Genomic DNA, 20,798 nt, shown 5'->3' with positions numbered 1-20,798 from the left:
GTAAGATAAGGGAGTTAAGGCAATAAGTAGGCCATGGTGGCGAAGTAATTACAATAAAACACTGGAATGGTAGATCTGCAGAAGATGAATGTGCAAGTAGGGATACTGGGGTGAAAAGGAGCAAGATAAATACATAAATACAGTATGGGGATGAGGTAGGTACATAACCCATCTGTAAGCAGCCCATCTATGTACAGGTGCTCTGACAGCTGGTGCTTAAAGCTAGTGAGGGAGATATGAGTCTCCAGCTTCAGAGATTTTTGCAGTTCGTTCCTGTGATTGGCAGCAGAGAACTGGAAGGAAAGATGACCAAAGGAGGAATTGGCTTTGGGGATGACCAGCGAAATATACCTGCAGGTGCGCGTGCTACGAGTGGGTGCTGCTATGGTGACCAGTGAGCTGAGACAGGGCGGGGCTTTACCTAGCAGAGATTTGTAGATAACCTGTAGCCAGTGGGTTTGGCGACGAGTATGAAGCGAGGGCCAACCAAGGAGAGCGTACAGGTCGCAATGATGGGTAGTGTATGGGGCTTTGGTGACAAAACAGATGGCACTGTGATAGACTGCATCCAGTTTGTTGAGTAGAGTGTTGGAGGCTATTTTATAGATGACATCACCAAAGTCGAGGATCAGTAGGATGGTCAGTTTTACGAGGGTATGTTTGGCAACATGAGTGAAGGATGCTTTGTTGCGATATAGGAAGCCGATTCTAGATTTCATTTTGGATTGGAGATGCTTAATGTGAGTCTGGAAGGAGAGACAGTCTAACCAGACACCTAGGTATTTGTAGTTGTCCACGTATTCTAAGTCTGATCCGTCCAGAGTAGTGATGCTGGACGGGCGAGCAGGTGCGGGCAGTGATCGATTGAATAGCATGCATTTAGTTTTACTTGCGTTTAAGAGCAGTTGGAGGCCACGGAAGGAGAGTTGTATGGCATTGAAGCTCGTCTGGAGGTTAGTTAACACAGTGTCCAAAGAGGGGCCAGAAGTATACAGAATGGTGTCATCTGCGTAGAGGTGGATCAGAGAATCACCAGCAGCAAGAGCAACATCATTGATGTATACAGAGAAGAGAGTCGGCCCGAGAATTGAACCCTGTGGCACACCCATAGAGACTGCCAGAGGTCCGGAACACAGGCCCTCCGATTTGACACACTGAACTCTATCAGAGAAGTAGTTGGTAAACTAGGCGAGGCAATCATTTGAGAAACCAAGGCTGTCGAGTCTGCCAATAAGAATGTGGTGATTGACAGAGTAGAAAGCCTTGGCCAGGTCGATGAATACGGCTGCACAGTAATGTCTCTTATCGATGGAGGTTATGATGTCATTTAGGACCTTGAGCGTGGCTGAGGTGCACCCATGACCAGCTCGGAAACCAGATTGCATAGCGGAGAAGGTACGGTGGGATTCGAAATGGTCAGTAATCTGTTTGTTACCTTGGCTTTCGAAGACCTTAGAAAGACAGGGTAGGATAGATATAGGTCTGTAGCAGTTTGGGTCTAGAGTGTCACCCCCTTTGAAGAGGGGGATGACCGCGGCAGCTTTCCAATCTTTGGGAATCTCGGACGATACAAAAGAGAGGTTGAACAGGCTAGTAATAGGGGTTGCAACAATATCGGCAGATAATTTTAGAAAGAGAGGGTCCAGATTGTCTAGCCCGGCTGATTTGTAGGGGTCCAGATTTTGCAGCTCTTTCAGAACATCAGCTATCTGGATTTGGGTGAAGGAGAAATGGTGGGGGCTTTGGCGGGTTGCTGTGGAGGGTGCCGGGCAGTTGACCGGGGGAAGGGGTAGCCAGGTGGAAAGCATGGCCAGCCGTAGAGAAATGCTTATTGAAATTCTCAATTATAGTGGATTTATCGGTGGTAACAGTGTTTCCTAGCCTCAGAGCAGTGGGCAGCTGGGAGGAGGTGCTCTTATTCTCCATGGACTTTACAGTGTCCCAGAACTTTTTTGAGTTAGTACTACAGGATGCAAATTTCTGTTTGAAAAAGCTAGCCTTAGCTTTCCTAACTGCCTGTGTATATTTGTTCCTAACTTCCCTGAAAAGTTGCATATCACGGGGGCTATTCGATGCTAATGCAGAACACCACAGGATGTTTTTGTGCTGGTCAAGGGCAGACAGGTCTGGAGTGAACCAAGGACTATATCTATTCCTAGTTCTACATTTTTTGAATGGGGCATGCTTATTTAAGATGGTGAGGAAGGCACTTTTAAAGAATAGCCAGGCATCATCTACTGACGGGATGAGGTCAATGTCATTCCAGGATACCCCGGCCAGGTCGATTAGAAAGGCCTGCTCGCTGAAGTGTTTTAGGGAGCGTTTGACAGTGATGAGGAGTGTTCGTTTGGTCGCAGACCCATTACGGATGCTGGCAATGAGGCAGTGATCGCTTAGATCTTCATTGAAAACAGCAGAGGTGTATTTGGAGGGCGAGTTAGTTAGGATGACATCTATGAGGGTGCCCGTGTTTACGGATTTGGGGTTGTACCTGGTAGGTTCATTGATAATTTGTGTGAGATTGAGGGCATCAAGCTTAGATTGTAGGATGGGCGGGGTGTTAAGCATGTCCCAGTTTAGGTCACCTAGTAGCACGAGCTCAGAAGATAGATGGGGGGGGGGCAATCAATTCACATATGGTATCAAGGGCACAGCTGGGGGCAGAGGGAGGTCTATAGCAAGCGGCAACAGTGAGACACTTGTTTCTGGAAAGGTGAATTTTTAGAAGTAGAAGCTCGAATTGTTTGGGTACAGACTTGGATAGTAATACAGAACTCTGCAGGCTATCTTTGCAGTAGATTGCAACAACGCCCCCTTTGGCTGTTCTACCTTGGCGGGAAATGTTATAGTTAGCAATGGAGATTTCAGGGTTTTTGGTGGTTTTCCTAAGCCAGGATTCAGACACGGCTAAGACATCTGGGTTGGCAGTGTGTGCTAAAGCAGTGAGTAAAACTAATTTATGGAGCAGGCTTCTAATGTTAACATGCATGAAACCAAGGCTTTTACGGTTACAGAAGTCAACAAATGAGAGCACCTGGGGAGTGGAGCTAGGCACTGCAGGACCTGGAATAACCTCTACATCACCAGAGGAACAGATGAGAAGTAGGATAAGGGTACGGCTAAAGGCTATACGAACTGGCCGTCTAGCACGTTCGGAACAGATAGTAAAAAGAGCAGGTTTCTGGGCACGATAGCATAGATTCAAGGCATTTTGTACAGACAAAGGTAAGGTAGGATGTGAGTACATTGGAGGTAAACCTAGGCATTGAGTAATGATGTGAGAGATATAGTCTCTAGAGACGTTTAAACCAGGTGATGTCATCGCATATGTAGGAGGTGGAACAACATGGTTGGTTAAGGCATATTGAGCCAGGCTAGAGGCTCTACAGTGAAATAAGACAGTAATCACTAACCAGGACAGTAATGGACGAGGCATATTGATATTAGAGAGAGGCATGCGTAGCCAAGTGAACATATGGGTCCAGTGAGTGGTTGGGCTGACTGGGGACACGGCGATTCAGACAGTTAGCAGGCCGTTGCTAACAAGCTAACAGTTAGTAGGCCAGGGCTAAACAAGCTAGCAGTTAGCAGACCGGGGCTGGCAAGCTAGCAGTTAGCAGACCGGGTTAGCAAGCAAGCACTTAGCAGACCGGGGCTAGCAGTTAGCGGACCGGGGCAGGCAAGCTAGCAGTTAGCAGACCGGGTTAGCAAGCAAGCAGTTAGCAGACCGGGGCTAGCAGTTAGCGGACCGGGTCAGGCAAGCTAGCAGTTAGCAGACCGGGGCAAGCAAGCTAGCAGTTAGCAGACCGGGGCAAGCAAGCTAGCAGTTAGCAGACCGGGGCAAGCAAGCTAGCAGTTAGCCTTTGGTGAAGCCGTTGGCCCGGGAGTGGAAACATGTGTGGTACTGAAGGTAGGTCAGACTGAATTTTATTGACAGTCTGCTAAGACTTGCACCAAGTTAGGAACTCCAAAGCCTTGAAATAACGCCTGTGGTTAAGAGACAGAGCAGCAGGTGGACAGCAAGGTTAGGGCAGTGAGCCTCCAGCCTGCACATATCAAGTTACCACCTTACCACTGGAGGTCAACCACACACTACTGCAGTACTGCTGCTATTGCAACACAAACTATGTACTATTGTAGTAGTAGGGGGTATGTGGTCCTACAGAATGTCATCCAATAGGACCCCATTGCCTACACAACCATTCTACATCTGGCGTACTGTTTAGGCTATAAGGTGAGGCAACATCCGTAATGGAATAGTTCCAACTTCCTACATCCATTTCCCTGACTATTATGCTGCCAGCCCTCTGAGTGAGAGCATCTAACATTATCAAGTCGCCTTGCATAACGGAAAACTGCTAACTAAAATAATTCAAAATAGATCTTGCAGCTAAGTCACCGACACAAAAGCCTAGATCTATCGAGCGCTCTCTCACACACAAACACACATCTGCCTGAATGCCAAAATAGATCTCTCAGCAGCACAGAATAAAGGGTGAGTCAGCAGCATTGACCCAGTTTCCATGCAGCACTCCAGTTTTCCCTCGCTGTGTCTTTGAATGACACTGATTAGTGCCCCGAGGTCAGGAGGACGAGCACAGGCCCTCAAGGAAAAAAATCACAGAAATTATTGATATCTTTGTGGCAGCGAATAATGAGAGGATACATAGAAAGAGTAGAGGGGTCTATCTATTGTTGTGCCTGTTCTATTTAAGATAAGTTCACTATGTACTCACTATCTGTCTACTCTATAACAAATAAAAAAAGAGCCACTTTACCCCAAATGTCTAGGCCTACATTTTCAAAGCTGTAACAGTATTAAACAAAAAACAACCTCCCCAAAAACATGACTACGTCTCGTACTTTGCGTTGCAAACTTCTTATGTCTTGAATCCATAGCAATGTTTGGAAAATGCTAAAGTCAACTTGCTTTCCCAAATAGACCAGCAATTTCTAGATTTGAAACCTGAGCCTTACATTTAGAAACTGTGGACGTCTTGTGCCTATGAAAGTGAGAGAATGTTCTCAGCTTTCAGTTTATCCCTGGTGTAGTCAGCTGGTAATGGTAGGCCTAATCCTTTGCTCCTGACTCCCACTCTAATCTCTCGTTAGGAAGGCAGCCAAACACCAATGTTCTGTCAATGCAGGTTTTGGGCAATTCACATATCCTAGTGATGAATGTGCAAAATGACATGGTACTATGGAAAAGTTACCATACCAACTTCTTAAACTAGGTTACTAGTCAGGGTATTTTCATTAAAATAATTCCCATACAGGTTAATTTAAATGAATTAACTTTGATTTGTTTAAATTTAAACTTACTTTCAAACCAGGATCATTTGCTGAACCGCTTGTTTGACCCCCTTCCTGTAGTGTGCAGACATTTTGTATTTTAGTGTCTCATTACATGTTTCCTATGGCACTGGGTTCACATGCCACCTGCGGAAAGTAAAGCACTTATTATGAATTTACACAACGAACTCCACCAGTGCATGCTGTAAATTTAGGAGATATCCAAAATCAGATAGCTTGCTGGTCCAACATTCAATTGTACTTCCAAATAGTTTTTCAATGAAGACGGCACTGTAAAAATAAACATAACCTTGGTGCTCTGTTGGGATACATGAAATGGGTGGGGACTGGAAGAGGACGTGTTCTGTAAATCAAATTTACTTCTGAAACTGATTTGAGGGCCCAAAACAGAGATAATCGACTTCCATGTATGATTACTTGTTGCAGGAGCTTATCTACAGCATATCTGGCTTAGCTAAACCATGCACAGTAGGGAAGCATCGCTCTGACAGTTAGTTAGTTCTCTGAATGCAAGAAAAAGGCAAAGGACCTTGCATTTTTCACTGTACAATATACTTTTTCTGACATTAGTGGTGAAAAAGTCTCACTAAATGACACCTCTAATTTGCTTATTATGAATAATTGCAATGCACTGTACCCTCCACTTCCCCATTCCCTTCATGAAGGGCAAAAAGAGTAATTCACTTTCTCAGAGAAATGGATGCACTTGTAAACAGTTACTTGTCTCAGGGCATAAATCTTGAAAAGAGTATTTAACCACTTGGTACTACAGACTAGGGTTGAATGGCAGGAACCCGGTTACTGAGATTTACAGCACAAAACCACTCTCTTTTCACGGGATAAATAACTGTAGAAACCGGTAAATTATAATAAAATATTTATAGGAACAGCATGGCGTGTAATGGAAGCGTTAAATTATATCCAATGTCTAAATCTGGCTTCTCTACGGCCTCTGCATGATGGAACAACAAAACTCAGGGTAGGTACAGACCATCTCAGATTGGAGCGCAGTTCACAATCCATGTAGATCTATCATCTTACCATGGTCTCTCTTTGCTACAGGTCGGCCTACATTTGCTGCAGCATAGTTCATAATATAAAGTCTGAATGCACGTTTAATTGACCCATCTCCATCCGGCTTTCAGGGATCACTTAATTTTCATTGTAAAGATAGGCTGTTTTAAAACACTGCAGCTGCAATAAAAATAAAAAAACTATCACTCGAATACCGTTGGTTTAAGTCAGTGCACCGCGTGAGCACCCTCTCGCAGTCTTTCTTTCCATCAATTCCATTCAAACAGATAATCCTGTTCTAGATTGATTGAGTATATATATATATATATATATATATATATATATACACTGCTCAAAAAAATAAAGGGAACACTTAAACAACACAATATAACTCCAAGTCAATCACACTTCTGTGAAATCAAACTGTCCACTTAGGAAGCAACAGTGATTGACAATAAATTTCACATGCTGTTGTGCAAATGGAATAGACAACAGGTGGAAATTATAGGCAATTAGCAAGACACCCCCAATAAAGGAGTGGTTCTGCAGGTGGGGACCACAGACCACTTCTCAATTCCTATGCTTCCTGGCTGATGTTTTGGTCACTTTTGAATGCTGGCGGTGCTTTCACTCTAGTGGTAGCATGAGACGGAGTCTACAACCCACACAAGTGGCTCAGGTAGTGCAGCTCATCCAGGATGGCACATCAATGCGAGCTGTGGCAAGAAGGTTTGCTGTGTCTGCCAGCGTAGTGTCCAGAGCATGTAGGCGCTACCAGGAGACAGGCCAGTACATCAGGAGACGTGGAGGAGGCCGTAGGAGGGCAACAACCCAGCAGCAGGACCGCTACCTCCGCCTTTGTGCAAGGAGGAGCAGGAGGAGCACTGCCAGAGCCCTGCAAAATGACCTCCAGCAGGCCACAAATGTGCATGTGTCTGCTCAAACGGTCAGAAACAGACTCCATGAGGGTGGTATGAGGCCCCGACGTCCACAGGTGGGGGTTGTGCTTACAGCCCAACACCGTGCAGGACGTTTGGCATTTGCCAGAGAACACCAAGATTGGCAAATTCGCCACTGGCGCCCTGTGCTCTTCACAGATGAAAGCAGGTTCACACTGAGCACGTGACAGACGTGACAGAGTCTGGAGACGCCGTGGAGAACGTTCTGCTGCCTGCAACATCCTCCAGCATGACCGGTTTGGCGGTGGGTCAGTCATGGTGTGGGGTGGCATTTCTTTGGGGGCCGCACAGCCCTCCATGTGCTCGCCAGAGGTAGCCTGACTGCCATTAGGTACCGAGATGAGATCCTCAGACCCCTTGTGAGATCATATGCTGGTGCGGTTGGCCCTGGGTTCCTCCTAATGCAAGACAATGCTAGACCTCATGTGGCTGGAGTGTGTCAGCAGTTCCTGCAAGAGGAAGGCATTGATGCTATGGACTGGCCCGCCCGTTCCCCAGACCTGAATCCAATTGAGCACATCTGGGACATCATGTCTCGCTCCATCCACCAACGCCACGTTGCACCACAGACTGTACAGGAGTTGGCGGATGCTTTAGTCCAGGTCTGGGAGGAGATCCCTCAGGAGACCATCCGCTACTCATCAGGAGCATGCCCAGGCGTTGTAGGGAGGTCATACAGGCACGTGGAGGCCACACACACTACTGAGCCTCATTTTGACTTGTTTTAAGGACATTACATCAAAGTTGGATCAGCCTGTAGTGTGGTTTTCCACTTTAATTTTGAGTGTGACTCCAAATTCAGACCTCCATGGGTTGATAAATTGGATTTCCATTGATTATTTTTGTGTGATTTTGTTGTCAGCACATTCAACTATGTAAAGAAAATAGTATTTAATAAGATTATTTATTTCATTCAGATCTAGGATGTGTTGTTTAAGTGTTCCCTTTATTTTTTTGAGCAGTATATATATCAATGTCCTAGCCTACCTCTTTCAGGTAATACGTTCAATGCAGTATTAGCCTTATATTTAGGTAATTAATGATGGGTTATACATAATAAGCTTCTAACTTATAGCCTCCGTCTCTTGCACAATACGCACCTGAGCCATCGCTGGTGTTGCTCCTTAGCTCTTGGAGTCCCATGTAGGAAAAGATAGACTAGAATAGCTTGCTGGACATAAATGTTTTTTGCATTTCTTATACCAATATACTATTTGAAGAGGTACGCAAGCTCTTGTTTCTGAATGTTAAATACAGTAGCAGCCAATAGAAATCACAGGTACTGTCATTGGCTGCCACCTTTCCAGCAAGTCAGTTCCTCAAATCTCTGCCCTGCTAGAGCTGCACTGGTCAATTGTAAGTGCTGTTATTGTGAAGTAAAAATTAGGAGCAACAACGGCTCAGCCGCGAAGTGATAGGCCACACAAGCTCACTGAATGGAACCGCCGAGTGCTAAAGGATGTAGAAGTTGTCTGTCCTCGGTTGCAACACTCACTACCGGGTTCCAAACTGCCTCTGGAAGCAACGTCAGCACAAGAACTGTTAGTCGGGAAATTCATGAAATGGGTTTCCGTGACCAGACTAAGATCACCATGCGCAATTCCAAGCATCGGCTGGAGTGGTGTAAAGAGAGCGAGCGGTGGAAACGCGTTGTCTGGAGTGATGAATCACCCTTCACCATCTGGCAGTCCAACTGAAGATTGTGGGTTTGGCAGATGCATAGTGCCAACTGTAGTGTTTGGCGGAGGCCCTTTCTTGTTTCAGCATGACAATGCCCCCATGCGCAAAGCGAGGTCCATACAGAAATTTTGTTGAGATCTATGTGGAAGAACTTGACTGGCCTGCACAGAGCCCTGACTTCAACCGCATCGAACACCTTCGGGATTTAATGGAAAGTCAACTGCGAGCCAGGCCTAATCACCCAACATCAGTACCCAACCTCACTAATGCTCTTGTGGTTGAATGGAAGCAAGTCCCCACAGCAATGTTCCAACATCTAGTGGAAAGCCTTCCCAGAAGAGTGTAGGCTGTTATTTCAGCAAAGGGGGGACCAACTCCACATTAATGCCGATGATTTTGGAATGAGATGTTCGACGAGCAAGTGTCCACATATTTTTGGTCATGTTGTGTATGAGTCAGCCTATTAATTATACAAATAGGCCCTATTATATTTCAAAATGAAAATCAAATTTGCTAGCCTATACTTGTAACTTTGTAGGCTACATGTGCTGCACTATAATCCCATGTTCTCTGCTTTAACATGGTTTGAACGATGTACGTAATTCCAGTCCATATAATACAGCACAGCAATACAATTTACATTAAAAAAGATTAGCCTACAGGAGCTAGTTTCATTTATTTACCCAAGAGAGCATATAGCTAGTTGTGTAATGTGCAACAGCCTATATCATATGTGTTGGATCACGGCATGATAATTTGGGCTAGGGCTCCTTAAAATGTCTTTAACATCTTGCTCATCAGCATCAGGTAGAGTAAGTCTTACATTTTCGATCAAAGCTCTTATCAAATCCAGACACAGGCCTATTTATATGCTTTATAATGCTTTGAATGACACTTCCGGTTTCAGCGGGAAATACCGGGTTACCATGGAGAAAATACATTTATTTTCGGGATGGAAAATTTTTAAATACAAGGAAAATATTCAATCCTACAACAGACTGTGGTTGTAGAATGTACAAGAATCAGACAAGACTACTTGCCTAACCAACCTGGTCCAATATAATGTAGGCTAGGTGAAAATAATAATAAAAGTTCTAGCAGGAATTTTAAATCTAAGGACAAGGTCAAAATATCTGTGCCAGGGAACACAGTCCAACTTTTCTCTGCATTAGATGCACCACAATAGCAATGAAATGGGCTGTCCCGTCAACCTTTTACTAAGCAAGCCGTTCTTCCCATCATTGTCTCAATGGAAATGCCAGTGTTGCTAGTGTATTGATGCAGATTCCTGCCCGATTTCCCTCCAAAGAAAAGACCAAGAATATAATTAGGCCTATAACGGAATGAAAGAATATCAGGGCAAATAACCTCATATTTTCTTTGTAACTATAACTTGTTACAATACTATAACCATGTTAGTACTACTTTATTCTGTGGGGTGCTGTAACCAACATGAAGCTGTGGGAAATCAATGTGCAGAAAAAACAATGTGCCCTATATGCTTTGTGTGGTTAACAATTGCATGCTGAAAAAGAGATTCAGGGACATGCAGGGACACTCAGCATGGGACTCATGGCTCTTGGTCTAAAAGACAGCTATTGAATAGCACTTGACTAGTCTTGACTTGTGCACCAGCCAGTGGGCAGGCTTAGCCTAAAGAAGAGCCTTGGCACCTGCCACATCTCTTGAAGAGCCTGCCCGAGCGAGTGGCTATAATCACAAACAATGGAAGGAGCTGAGCTGTGTGCCATCTGCACTCTCATAGGTTTTCTTGGTAATTTGCCCAATCATAAGGCCTACTATGTCCCTGTCCTCCCTCAAATCGCTTCCCAATATTGTACACTGTTCGACTGTAGAAAGTGTGAACAACACATCACACATTCGAATTACACACACCCCTGCTGCCCACCACCACATATTGAACGCACTAAAGACATGCTCCAGCTCTTCTCTTTGAGGAACATCTACTGGGGGTCATTATATAGCCCCCTTAGTGATGGCAGCAGAAGGTGTGCGGAGCACAGACACTTCATTAGCTGTTAACAAAAAGGCAGGATCCTGCCACCCCCAATACCTATACCTCCCCACTTACAACCTCTGATAGGCCAACACGAACACAACCAGCCTGGTTCAGCACTTGTCTTCTAGAGCTAGAGTTGAGTTAGGCCTAATGCCCCCCCCCAAAAAAAAAATCTACGTTTGTTTTCATGGTTTGGTTGTGAAATAGGCTCATCAATACAGACACATTTTTCCTCCAGCGTTGACTGTACTTTAAAAAAGACAACTTTAGGACATTCAAAAAGCATTGTTGGGTTTACTTGTAATACCAAATAACTGTTATTTTTTAAGGGCCAGTTTCATCATAGCAGGCATAGAAATCGTACATATTAAATCGTAAACAATAGCCTCATCAGACAGCTCAGTTTGGGATCGACTAAATTCTGAAATATCAGTAGTACAGTGAGCAAAGCAGGAGTTTAAGACAACCAGCGCTTTCTTGGATCAAAAAATTAAACAAATATGAGATCAAACAAGCCTGGCTGGTTTGTTTTAACATTTAGCAGATTCATGTGAAAACAATTAAACTGTAAACTAATTTCTTGTAGTGGTATGTTATGTTATTGTTTGTTGATGGTTTTGCTGTAAATCAGAGATGGTAGTCAAACACCAGACTCAATGCCATAGATATTATTCAATAATAAATGGTGAGCTCACTGGCACACTTTCTGTTACTCATCTTTCTCTAGTCTAGCAATTCAAATGAGCTTTCAGAGCAGGGCCAATACCAAAGAGTCCTCACTTGTTGGGCACCTGAGATGCCCAAGAAGTGAGGAAACCAGGTTAACTGTTGGCAACCTAAAACCTGCCTGAGCTCTTTTCCCCTGAGTATATAAGGGCCTGGCTGCCTCTGCAGAGTACAGCCCTGAGGCTGAGAGCAGGGTCAGATCCACCACCGAGCCTGGCACAGAACACAGAGGAACGTAAGGTCAAATAAACCTTGGGCGGTGCACCTGCTTCTGTTACCAGTAGAGGTCAAACTTCTTGAGCCTTGTTTGTGGACTTTGATCCAAGCATAAAAAGAAACCTAAGCCTGAAGTTCTCCATTCTGCTGAACTCTATCAATTATGAGGCCAAAAACTAGGCAGATGTTTTTCATGATCAAATGTCACCCAAACAGGTTTATCATTTAATCATTACTGAAGAATTTCAACTGAGAGCATGATCAGTGTCAAACAAGCACTGAAACCAAGTCAAGGTCACAGATATTTTTACACACGTCTTCCGTTTCATTTTTCTGTATTTATTTGTTTTTGTTATTTTAACTACTCTATGGTTATTATTTAAGCAATAACACGAGGGGGTGTGGTATATGGCCAATATACCACGGCTAAGGGCTGTTCTTATGCACGCCGCAACACGGAGTACCTGGACACAGCCCTTAGCTGTGGTATATTGGCCATGTGGTGGCTGGTAGCCTAGTGGTTAGAGCGTTGGGCCAGTAACCGGAAGGTTGCTGAATCGAATCCCTGAGCTGACAAGGTAAAAATCTGTCGTTCTGCCCGAGCAAGGCAGTTAACCCACTGTTAACCGGGCGCCAAAGACGTGGATGTCGATTAAGGCAGCCCCCCACACCTCTCTGATTCAGAGGGTTGGGTTAAATGTAGACGACTCCTTTCAGTTGAATACATTCAGTTGGACAACTGACTCAGTATCCCCTCCATTCCCCATATATAGCAAACCCCTGAGGTGTCTTATTGCTAACCAACGTAATTAGAACACTAAATAGAAATGTTTTGTGATACCTGTGGTATACGGTCTCATACACTACGGCTGTCAGCCAATCAGCAATCAAAGCTTGAAACACACAGTTACTAATATTGCTTAGATAACCATAATCTACTGATTTATTTTCATTCTTTATGCAGTGTGCACTGACCAAAACACAGGAATAATTATCACTGTGGATCAATTTAATGTTTGTGTGTCAATTAATCCCATAAGTAAGGGATGGGATGCCAACTGGCGATTTAACACGAACATTAAAATGTAATTCATTCATTCATAGAATAGATTACCTTGACCTGAGGTTAGGTACAAAGTATCAAGTGATTTTAATCACTACCATGTCAGAATATTTTACTCCACTACATTCTAAAAAGAATGTACTTTTTACTCTATACATTCTCACTGACATCCAAAAAGTCGTTACATTTTGATTGCTTAGCAGGCCCGGAGTGGTCCAATTCGTATCAAGAGAACGTCCCTGGTCATCCCCACTGACTCGCATTTGGCAGGCTCCCTAAACAAATGCTTCGTTCGGAAATTATGTCCGAGTGTTGGGTGTGACCCTGGCTATCCATACATTAAACCAAGAAAATCATCCCGTCTGGTTTGCTTAATGTAAGGAATTGAAATAATTTATACTTTCACTTTTTGTTTTGATACTTAAGTATATTTGAGCAGTTACATTTACTTTTGATACTTATATATTCAAAACCAAATAATTTGACTTACTCAAGTAGTAATTTACTGGGTGACTTTCACTTGAGTAATTTTCTATTAAGGTATCTTTACTTTTACTCATGTATGACATTGGGTACTTTTTCCACCACCGAATAGCATTTCCTTGAAGTTAGCTAGCAAGGTATAAATAAGCAAGCTGACAGAGACATATGGTTCGTTGAGTTTGCGTTGTTCTTCATGATCGTCCATTCGAACGGTTCCCTGGGACATCTCCCACGTGTCATAGTCTCACTGACGCATTACCATTCCAGTGTGTTGTTTTCAGTGTGGTCGATGAGGTGGCACATCTGGACATCGTTTGACAGTACCTTCGAAAAGTGCTATGATGCGAACTTGAAGAAAACTCGATTGTTAACCAAATCTAAATGTATTGAAACACTTGCTAGTAGATCGTCTCGCAAAAAAACTACACAAGCGAGTTAGCTAACATTAGTAGCTATACTCTGCCAGGCCTGTGCCTGCCAACTCAGCTCGCTAGCTACGATACTAAGTTATCATTACACTTGAGAAAACAGTGATTAAACTAATGACACATTTTCCCGTCTCTGCTCGCAGCAAGGCTATCATGAAGTTTCGAGAAAACTGACAAATACATGGCGTTCCGAAAGTTAGCTACCCAGTTGCTACGTTTTCATACTATTTTAGCTTTCCTAAGCCACGCAAACATGGCACACTGACAATGGGTTGCCATTAACGTTACTAAGGAAACGAACGTTAACTAGTTCTACTGATAGACGGAATCACAGGTCCGAACGCCGAATCGTACAGCAATGTCACCGCTGACAGACAACCGGTCTTGAACTAGCGATTATGATCTCTGGTTAAAAAATATATATATATAAAATCACGTCTTCTGTTAACATATAATCTCCAAATCAAAACATGCTGAAAATGTGGTTAGTTACCGGTTGTTAGCTAGCTAACCTTGAAGGCCCAGGTAGTAGTGGCTGGCTTGGCTTCTACCTCCAGTAGGCTAAACGATGTAGCCGTGAGCTAAGATGGGCTTAGCAACTCCCTTTTCCTCCGTGGGTTGTTGTGGGCTCATTGACCTGGCGGAGGGCCCGCCCGGCTAACCATAAAGCTAACGTGAGATAGCGGATGCAAGTCTTTTCACCAATCCTTACCTGTGGCACTCTCGTATGAACCGTTTCTTTGACAAAAAGCTAGATAGAAACAATCCCACACACTGCTGAGTTGTCTCCCCAACCGAAGCCTTCTGTTTCGAGTCCGACCGAGGTGCTGATTGAGTGATGCAATGACGTAAAATGGTCTCGCCCCTTTAGACAGTACATTTTTTTTAAATCTAATACTAGACCACAAATTGAACAATAAGTTACCAGAATTGTTATACGAACACGCAATAGGTTATAAGATCCATTTGCTAAATATATATATTTTTTAAACAAGCTACTAAACTTGCATTATTATTGCTCGTCTGTCAAAACGAAAAATCATTTACACACTTCAATTAGGACCATTTGCTCGGATTAACATTTTTTGAGCATGCCATTTCTGTAAAATATATTTTTTAAAAAAATCCATATAGGCAATTCCCTGTAGTGATTTTGAAACCCTGTGTGGAACTTGCTTCCTTTTACCGTTCAAATTCTGGTAAGAGTTGGGTTCTTTTCTAATAACGTACTTATTAGATGGTTTGACTGGAGAGAACAGTTGTACAATTTCAACCATCCAAAACACATACTGTACAGACCAATCATTTATTCTATGAAAGGCTATATTAGAGCAGGGCTGGTAGTAAAGAAATGGAACAACGCTTTAGACCAGTCCATTTCTAGATCTAATTTTGGCCTGTCTCCATCAAGCACCATCAGGGCACGGCCCTTAAAATCAGCCCTCCAAATGGTTTATAACCTTGAACACTATTTAATAACAGAAACATGAGAAATTCATACTGCAAGCAGCCTCCCACATACTGTGTACGTTTAATTCAGCCATTCAATGGCAAAACTACAATTACAGTCCAATTTAGAATAACGAAAACAAACCATTGACCCCAAGTAAGTAGGCCGATCTCCTTTGACACTTCTGTAGACAAGTTGCTCTTAGTCAAATTTAATATGGTTACCTGAAAATGTCAAATTAGGTTTTGCTGCTCTCTAGTGCCATTATGTAGTAGCAATAACCAGATGCTTAACCAAGTTTATGATGCTGACAAAAAGACATACAATGGTTGTTACTTTTTTTAAATAAACGTGCAATATTAAGCAGAGCCATATTGCTGTAGTGAAATTCTGAATTAAGACACCGACTTCCCGTGTCAAAATAGAATTAAAATAATCCAGTTAAAAATCACCTCAACAATCCAACCAAGTTTCAAATGAACTTAAAATCAAGATGAATATGTCCTAATTTGATAGGAGTAGCCAATGGGAGGCTACTTTAACCATGAGAAGAGGCGCCAAGACTGCAAAGAGTCATAGAAAAATTATCAATCGATGTTAAAAACAGAAGAGGAAAAACATTTTATAAAATCTTATCTTTACACCTAAAAGAGCAATATAGAGGTGTCAATGCTACAAAAATGATTTTATGTGAATGGCAAAACAGACACGCCAAAACTGGCTTATGGGGTTTCCTTAAAGAAAAAGTATTCTAAAAAACCTTGCGTCTTTATAGACCACAGCTAACTCATACGCATAAAATACATTCATTTTGGTACCAAAAAAATAAACCATTAAAAATAAGTTTGAATGACTAGTCACCAAACTGTTCAGCTCCAACTTGTGGCACACTTAAAGAAAAGTGTATGAATACCACAGATTTGTTAAAAAATAAAAAAAATAAAAGTGTTTATGCAAAAGAATCCCTGGATTTTAATTCAAGCCAGTCTTTTCACTTTTTCTTCGCCATATTTCGAGGGGAACCTTTCAGCAAGTCTCGGATTCGAAGGTATGTCCCGGTGGCCTCAGCAACCTCAGTGAATTCTGGCGTTTCCTCAAAGGGAATAATGCCATGTGCGAACCTACTCCGGTGAGGCACGGCTGTTACCTTCCCCACAGAGTCAGACAGATCTCCCTCGACAGCATCCTGATCTGAGGGGTCTGGCTGACGGCTCTCTTGTTGGACTGGTGTTTGCAGCAAGCTGGGCCTCTGTGCAAGCACATTGCCTCTATCTGCAGCAGCTTCAGGACTCATAGGGCTCTCCTCTTGGACTGGTGTTTTCAGCAAGCTGCTCTCATCTTCATCCACCTTGCCTTTAACTTCAACATCATCCTGACATTTGCTAGAAGATGGATCAACACTGATCTGCTCATCACTGTTGTGGCTGGAAACCTCCACAGATCCCTCCTTTTCCTCATCTTCAGCCTCACCTTCCTCCATCTCAGTTTCAGTGTCGACTTGGGCAGGTGTGGAGACGCTGGGTGAGCTGGGGAGGGGTGTTCCAACAGCTGGTGTCTCAGAGTCACTGTTGGTGGTGGTGTCAGCATTTTCCAATGCAGCCCAGATCAGCCTCTGCTGCTCCTCCAGCTCCTCCAGTGTCAGCTCTTCCTCCTCCCCACCTACAGACTCCTCACCCACTCCCACAGTGCGTCCCCGTAGAGCCGGTGAACCATTAGTGGGTGTGGGGGGAGGTGTTCCCTTAGGAAGAGGGGGTGGAGTGGGAGTGGCTGGTGGTGTACCATGAGGTAAGGGAGGAGGTGAACCAAAGGATGGTGAGTCGGGGGGCAGCGGGGGCTGGAACTGGAAGCTGTCTGAGCTCCGGTGGCGGCGGGGTGTAGTATCCTGGTCTGGAAACAGACACTGACAAGCGTTATGCACTGCCAGAGCAGGGAGGCCATTGCACACATACAACATAAGTGACTTTTGTTTTCTGCAAACAGACAGACCGCCCAGTCATGACAGTGAAAAGCAGAATTATCTGCTGGTTGCAATAGAGTAATTGTTTATACATTGTATTCAGACACCTGGAATAATAACACCGCTACCTGAATCAACATCCATATCTGAACTCCTGGCATCAGATCTCCTTTTCTTCGTCTGCTGCGGAGTTGATTCGGATTCATGCAGTCTCTTATTGCAGTTGGCACCAGGCTATTGGCAAAATATATTAGTTTATAGTGTGCACACATACAGTGGACAAACAATTTATTAAAATGTGGAATAGGAGAATTGTAGTTACCATTGGAAAATTGTTGGACAGATAGTCAGCAAAATTCTGCCTCATATGGTTATGCTGTATTGGAATAGAACCATATAGCCTGTAGTCCTAAAAGTCAGGGGGAAAATGTTGGTTGTAAAGGTCTACAAGTGGTGGCAAAAATCGGTATGCTTGTACCCTAATGATGGCCAGCAAACTGATTTCAAGAAGACTTACATCCTTCACACTAGGTGGTGCAGATATGTTGAAGCCTGGGAAATCTACTAGCTTGGAAACATCATAGGAAATACTTTGTCCATGGTTGACCTCTGTTAGTTCTCCATCTTTTGACACTAGAAAGGGTGAACACAATTTAAATACACAGCAGCCCAATATTAATTAAGAATCAGGAAAGATCAGTGATTCAACAAAAACTGCAAAGCAAGTGTTTAGTAAAGTGGTTATGGTCTCTCCGGGTGAACTCTTACCCTTCCCATCATATAGCGTGAGACCTGAGTTCTCCATCTCTGCCTCCTTAAGCCAGCCAGGTGGGTAGCCTAACCGCCTCATGCGGTATATGTGAGGGGGTAGAGCGTTCATTTCAACTCCCAGTGCAGACATCAGCTCCTCACTGATCCATGCCAGAAACAAAAAGCAAAGGGTAACAGATTTGTGATACCAAAAACCCTAGTTCTACAACTTCCCTTAGACCTTGCAATAACTGAAAACAAATTAGTTTATTGTGTCAGTGCCTTCAGACATTTCAAATGCGCCTTACCTCATGATTCCAGGTTTGTATCTGGCAAATCGCTCCTCCACTTCCTCAGCATGGTAACGCTGATTGCTCAGGTTGCCCTGGTTACCCTGAGAAAACTCCTTCCGCTTCTCATTGATTCTGGCCATGTCCTTTGGCTAAGAGAGGAAATGAACAGAGCTGTTGATCAGGTATCAAACCTGGTTTTAAGCTCTTCTGTCTGCCCATGGTAAGTAAACAACTTTCATGTTATAAGATACATATTAAAGTCAAATGATATTCAAGACTTACCTGAGGACAGTCTCGCAGTTGATGACCATCCAACCCACAGTTGAAACAACAAGGCTTAGGTCTGTAGTGTAGGCACAAAAGCAACAATAAAATGTACAGATATTTCCTGCATAAAAAACAAAACCGCTGCTATACCTTTTCTCTTTCATCTGTACTTCCTGTCCATCTAAGGCGATGACCTGGCTGAAGACCTGCTGATATCTTTGCAACAATTAAGAAACTCAATTAAATGATGCAACTGTAGTTTCAACGTGCGTAACAAAACAGCACACTTTTTTACTCATATACCGACTACCATGTACATTAATACACCCAATGAAAGATAGAAAAGATAATGGTTCAAAAAGTGAGATTTCTTTTCAGTTGACGTTCTCCAACAAATAAAGCTGGATTCTACACTGAAATGTGTCATTACAGAAAAAAGAAGTGACTGAAGGACACAGGGCTGTCCACAGAGAGCAGAGCAAGCAGTGTTGAGGATACTTTGGAACCTCCCATCCTTCTGTCTGCTGGGGGTTATCATTAAGCAGGGGCTGTCCAAGTTTGTCCACACAGAAACTGGTGAAATACAGGACACTTCCAACCATCTGTGAAAAAGAGAGAAATGTATCCAGACAAACAAATACAAATGGTGCATTTCACAAGACATGCAGGGGACAGACACCTAGATTTTTAATTTTTTTTAAATGACAAACACCCACACTGAAGGCCTCCTTAATCTTTTTGATGCCACAGGTCTTGGTCTTCTGATCTTCTTCCATAATGAAACTTGAAGACTGCATGTGGAAGGAAACAGATGTGAAATATTTTCCCTGTAAAACATATTTTCTTTGAAGCTTGAGCAAGACCATCTCCAAATCCGAAAATGTACCTGAGGGTTGACATTGCCGGAGGGATTTCCTTTTTCAACTTCTCCCTGTTGCTGATGTTTCTGAACAATACTACAGATGGAGTCTTCAATTTCTTGACGGCATTGCCTGGGAAAAGAAGATTAACAGTTCACATGTTAACACCCATAGACATAGAAATAAAGTTACAAAATCATTGGAGAAATTTACTAAGAAACCAAAAATAAATCCTACTTTGAGATGCTATTATTTGCGAAAAGGATCTGGAGAAGAGGCCCATCAATCTTGATGTTTTCAACATTAATGCCACTGGAAGAAAAACATTTGAATGAGGACATTACACACAGGTTATGCCTGTAGTGAGTAGCGCATCAATAACTTACCTTGGCCTTGCGAAAACTTTCAATTTTCTCTTCAACTCTTGATGTGGACAATAGGTTAAGAAAAATAATACTGTGGCATTTTTGATCAAAACAGATATCAAGCAAGTTCAACCAATCTGCTAGTTTGTTTGGAAAAGGTTATTCAGTTTTAACCACAAACTATTTATAATTGAATGAATGGAAAGTGGATCTGCCTCTAACATTGTACATAAACCCTGCAGTGTTTAATCAAGAGTGACTAAATATAACAGTTTTAGTCTGACGTTATCATTCCCCCACCAAATTTGGGAGTTACTAGCAGATTAAACTCAACTCCACGATTAACGAATTTGAGCGGCGACGAGTGTCAGATGTCACATACAATTAAGGTTTTATGTGCAATTGCAGGATATTCTTTCGGTGCTGAAATCAGTAGTTTTTGATAACTTAATTTTATGTGATCTCGGCGCTCCAGTCCACCCACACTAGTTGCCGCTCTAATCCATCGTAAATCGTTGAGTTTATTCGGCTAGGGAGTTAGCGTCCTAGTCTTCTGTCGATGTTTTTTGCTTGGGTTCTAGCTAGTATGTTTTTTAGCTGCAATGACTAAATAGTTTGCAGGTTAGTGATCTGAAATGCTGTCAAGAGGCACGTCCAACCAGTGACTGGTTGAGCGGTGAAATAAAGATGCCTCGTTTGCTAGCTAAAGTTAGGCCACAGACATGGTGGCTAGCTAGCACCCGCTAGCTTCTCACACAAGGATATTCTCTTCTATTAGACTCCGGATTGTCTCCTCACACTCCTCCAATCTTTCATTGAGCTCAGAGCCTTCCTCTCCACCCTCCTCCGTAAACCGAATGTGAGTAGCAACAGGCATACTCTCTTCCAATTGTTCAAAGAGCTCACAGTCACCAAAATCAACCTCCGCCATCTTCACTCTGTTGTTGCTGACCA

The 20,798-nt window shown here is 43.2% G+C and overlaps 2 protein-coding genes across 11 annotated transcripts in view; both read right to left on the bottom strand.

The window, feature by feature from the left end:
* LOC106585282 (CAP-Gly domain-containing linker protein 1) overlaps positions 1–14,764 on the bottom strand; it is a 49,844-nt gene extending 35,080 nt beyond the window's left edge. For 6 of the 10 annotated variants that reach the window (XM_014171341.2, XM_014171342.2, XM_045706859.1 and 3 more), the window contains exon 1: positions 14,615–14,764. The gene's annotated coding sequence lies outside the window, so the exon portion shown is untranslated. Of the gene's footprint in view, positions 1–5,322; positions 5,440–14,395 lie in introns of all 10 variants that reach the window. The other 4 variants (XM_045706857.1, XM_045706860.1, XM_045706856.1 and 1 more) reach the window with 4 other exon arrangements.
* A 636-nt stretch (positions 14,765–15,400) lies between these two features.
* On the bottom strand, positions 15,401–20,798 carry LOC106585281 (zinc finger CCHC domain-containing protein 8). The gene is made up of 14 exons (XM_014171335.2): positions 20,610–20,798; positions 19,866–19,908; positions 19,717–19,791; positions 19,506–19,611; positions 19,336–19,410; positions 19,118–19,221; positions 18,770–18,835; positions 18,635–18,695; positions 18,368–18,501; positions 18,078–18,220; positions 17,827–17,942; positions 17,632–17,718; positions 17,438–17,543; positions 15,401–17,239 (listed from the first exon to the last, which is right to left on the bottom strand). The coding sequence occupies exons 1-14, from the start codon at positions 20,773–20,775 to the stop codon at positions 16,344–16,346; spliced, it is 2,178 nt and encodes a 725-aa protein (XP_014026810.2). The 5' UTR covers positions 20,776–20,798; the 3' UTR covers positions 15,401–16,343.

This window comes from Salmo salar, chromosome ssa24 (assembly GCF_905237065.1).
Source record: "Salmo salar chromosome ssa24, Ssal_v3.1, whole genome shotgun sequence".
In the NCBI taxonomy this organism is placed as follows: Eukaryota; Metazoa; Chordata; class Actinopteri; order Salmoniformes; family Salmonidae; genus Salmo; species Salmo salar.
Note: the sequence above shows the minus strand (reverse complement) of the source record. Positions and strands in the feature narration are given on the sequence as shown.